This window comes from Perkinsus marinus, assembly GCF_000006405.1.
Source record: "Perkinsus marinus ATCC 50983 genomic scaffold scf_1104296968706, whole genome shotgun sequence".
Classification (NCBI taxonomy): Eukaryota; Perkinsozoa; order Perkinsida; family Perkinsidae; genus Perkinsus; species Perkinsus marinus.
This window is the reverse complement of record NW_003203064.1, coordinates 1-3,201: the sequence shown is the minus strand read 5'-3', so window position 1 is coordinate 3,201 and position 3,201 is coordinate 1. Positions and strand designations below refer to the sequence as shown.

At 41.3% G+C, this 3,201-nt stretch overlaps 1 protein-coding gene across 1 annotated transcript; it reads right to left on the bottom strand.

Annotated features, from left to right (window-relative positions):
* Window positions 1–1,169: 1,169 nt before the first annotated feature.
* On the bottom strand, window positions 1,170–2,843 carry Pmar_PMAR000521 (hypothetical protein; the record flags this gene model as incomplete). Its single annotated transcript, XM_002768319.1, has 6 exons — window positions 1,170–1,210; window positions 1,523–1,610; window positions 1,780–1,833; window positions 1,887–1,951; window positions 2,613–2,712; window positions 2,763–2,843. 6 exons carry the CDS (start codon window positions 2,841–2,843, stop codon window positions 1,170–1,172), a joined length of 429 nt encoding a protein of 142 aa, XP_002768365.1.
* Window positions 2,844–3,201: the final 358 nt, after the last annotated feature.

Sequence of the window (3,201 nt, the reverse complement as noted above, 5' to 3'; positions counted from 1 at the left end):
ACGAACCCGCGTCCACAGGCGATGCCACAACAGATGATGATATCGACTCCATGAAAAAAGGCCGCCCATGCAAAAGTACCTATCACAAGACTATCAACCAGTGTTGAAATATGTTCGCTTTCCTCAGCCGTGCTCAGAAATTTACTCACCAATAACAAAACCTCATATATGAATCCGGGTAGAAATACACAGAAATCAATGAAAATTTCCCAAAATATTGTCACCAACATATGTGTTTGATCATGTGCGTATTTCTCACACTGATAGCAACCATAGTAAACAAAAATCTGTCCGTTTTCCTCCGCTGAGTTCGGGAGTTCGATTATACAGGCTTAAACATACGAATTCGGGTAGAAGTGTACAGAGACCAATGAAAATTTACCAAAATTTCCTCAGAATTTTCACGACCATGCGCATATTTTCCCTCACACCACTGCTGCCCAGACTCACATCTCCTCCCGTTCCCCTTATCGGATCAAAATGCGGAGAAAATGTCGATACATGGATATTTCCATGTGCATCAAATGCAATCAGGCCAAGATTAGATTCTGAAACCAAACAACAAGGTGAAGAGCAACAATCTCTCCATACTTCACGCATGGGATTTCTTAAAACAAAACCAACGCTACATTCTCCAGTGTGGTAAAATTTTTACTTGATTAACCACATGTGTTAGTGACAATATGATGATTCTGAGAAAATTCTGGGAATTTTCTGCAGCTTTCTGTACACTTCTATTGGTGAGGAATTGGTGAGGAAGTTCCTGAGCTCAGCTGAGAAAAGGGAACACATGTTGGAATTCTGATATTCTCGATCAGTGCGTTTTCCTCAATAGGACTAGCCATTCAGCTAACTTCGAGAGTTTATCCCGTAATTTTCATACAGGTTTGCCACCCAAAATTTCCATTTTTATTATAATTCCGAGAGTAGAGAATGTGTGTTTTCTATTCCGGGATTAATGATAGTAAACACATCGTAGTCACCAGTATCAGAGCACATGTTCATTGCAATGTTTACATAGTAGATTCGGTATTTCTACGTGAAGTGGCGTAAAACTCGTTGAAAAAACGCGATATTCGCGCCATGCAGTGGTCGTGAAATATATTTTTAACTACTCTTCTTCACATCACGGCTGAAACTCCACTGTATACATACCACTCCCCGCACACTTACCCCTCACCGAAGTTGCTACTGCTACCACCGGAAGCGTCTGACTATAATGCGTCTTAGCCAAATAACTAATCGAGTTTGTGTGCTGTTGTTTATTATGCTTGAACCGTGCCTGACCACAGTCCTTGAATGCCACAAACATCGAACATTACTTTCAGTGTGGGAATATATGCTCATGGTCAACTACATGTGTTGCTAGGAATATGGAAATTTTGAGGAAATTTTGAACAACTATCGTTGATTTTTGTATACCTTTACCAAAAATCGTGAGAATTTTCATAATATAGTAAGGAAACCTACGAGCTCAGTTGAGGAAACCAGACATATATTGTCATACTGACTGCTTCCTTACAAATTGCAATCCCCGAATCGCGTCTCCAGCCAATATATAATTCTTCACCGTACATAAAGAGGTTATGCTTGGTCCCATCGTGTCCAGCCTGAAAAATCCGCCAGAAATGAGAGAATCGGTGATGCAGGGCGGGCGCGAAATGCAATTAATAACTTTCTGCTACTACCAAACTCTTCGCGTTTTTTTCACCGAGTATTACGCCACTTCACGTAAAACAAATGAACCTCCAATGTTGTACCACCCCTTCCCCAACTCACATCGCCATCCCTTCTAGTGTTTCCTTCTGAGCATTCCACCGATACACGAATATCCTAAACCCGATCGAGATCATCAACAGCCTCCTCCACGGTTTGATAGCAGTCACTGGTCCCCTTTTATCCAGATGTACTAATACCGAACATCCACTCTTGTCACTATCACCAGGGCCACCTGAAAATAAACAACCCAACATTTTAAATCATCTCAAAGACCAACAAACTGCATATGAAGTACAGTAAAATTGCAGTAAAAATTTTCAGAATTCAACAATTCCAACAATAGAGTTCCACCCGTGATATGAGAAGACGTAATCAACTACATGTGATGGAGACAACATGGGAACTTCGAGGAAAATTCTTGTTGGTTTCTGTATATTTCTAACCGAATTTTCGTGTAAACTTCTATAATTAGTGAGAAAACTGATAAGCTCAACTGAGGAGAGCAAACGTATATTCCAACGACAGAGCTTCACCCATGATATGAAAAACACCAGTAAAAGACATATTTGGAATCTCACTTCACGAAAAACGCATGCGAGCAGCGATTAACGCGACTATGTTTTCAATTCACTTCATATCGCGAATATCGCGTTTTTCACATCGAGTAAAACTCCACTGTATTACCCCATAGGATCAGCCAATGTGGGTAAGTACGCACATGGTCAACTTCAAATTTTGGTGACAATATGGAAATTCTGTCGACTCTGTACATTTCTACTCGGATTCATAAATAAACTCCTGAGAGCTTAGCTGAGGAAAGCGAATGTATATTCCTCCAACACTGATATCTCAACAACTCCATCATTGCACAAACAGACCCCTTTCCAGCCTACCTCCAGCAGCATCAGGCTCCTCCTCATCCAAGGCATTCTCACCCTTCTCCACAGCTCCCAGCGACGATGCCGCCTTGCTGGCCAACGCCGTCACTCGTAACTGAACTCCAACACATCCGTCACTCGCCACGAAATTCCCTCCACTACTACCAGCGTGAGTCCACCTCGAGCCGATCTATCTTCTCCGCCCTGTATAGCAGACCCAATCGCAACGACCGAGGTGGGGTCCATCAGGCCTATAGAAAAATGACATCATTTTCCGAATACGCGAATATCTCTATTATGTAAGTATACATTTATTGTTATCATTCTATGGTACAATACAATGCAGTTTCACCCGTTTAACGTGAAGTGGTGTAATACTCCATGTGAATAGCTTCCGCGGCTGACAATACAACTGTTTTCTGCAAAGTCGACTGTGAAATATGTTTTTCACTATTGTTTTTCATTTCACTTCGAGTGAAACTCCAATACAGTCTGGGAGTATATGTTAGCTTTCCTCAATTTAGTTCGTGAGTTCCATCACTACATTATGAAAATCTACAAACGACTTTGTAGGGTAGAAGCATACAAATACTGTCGATAATTT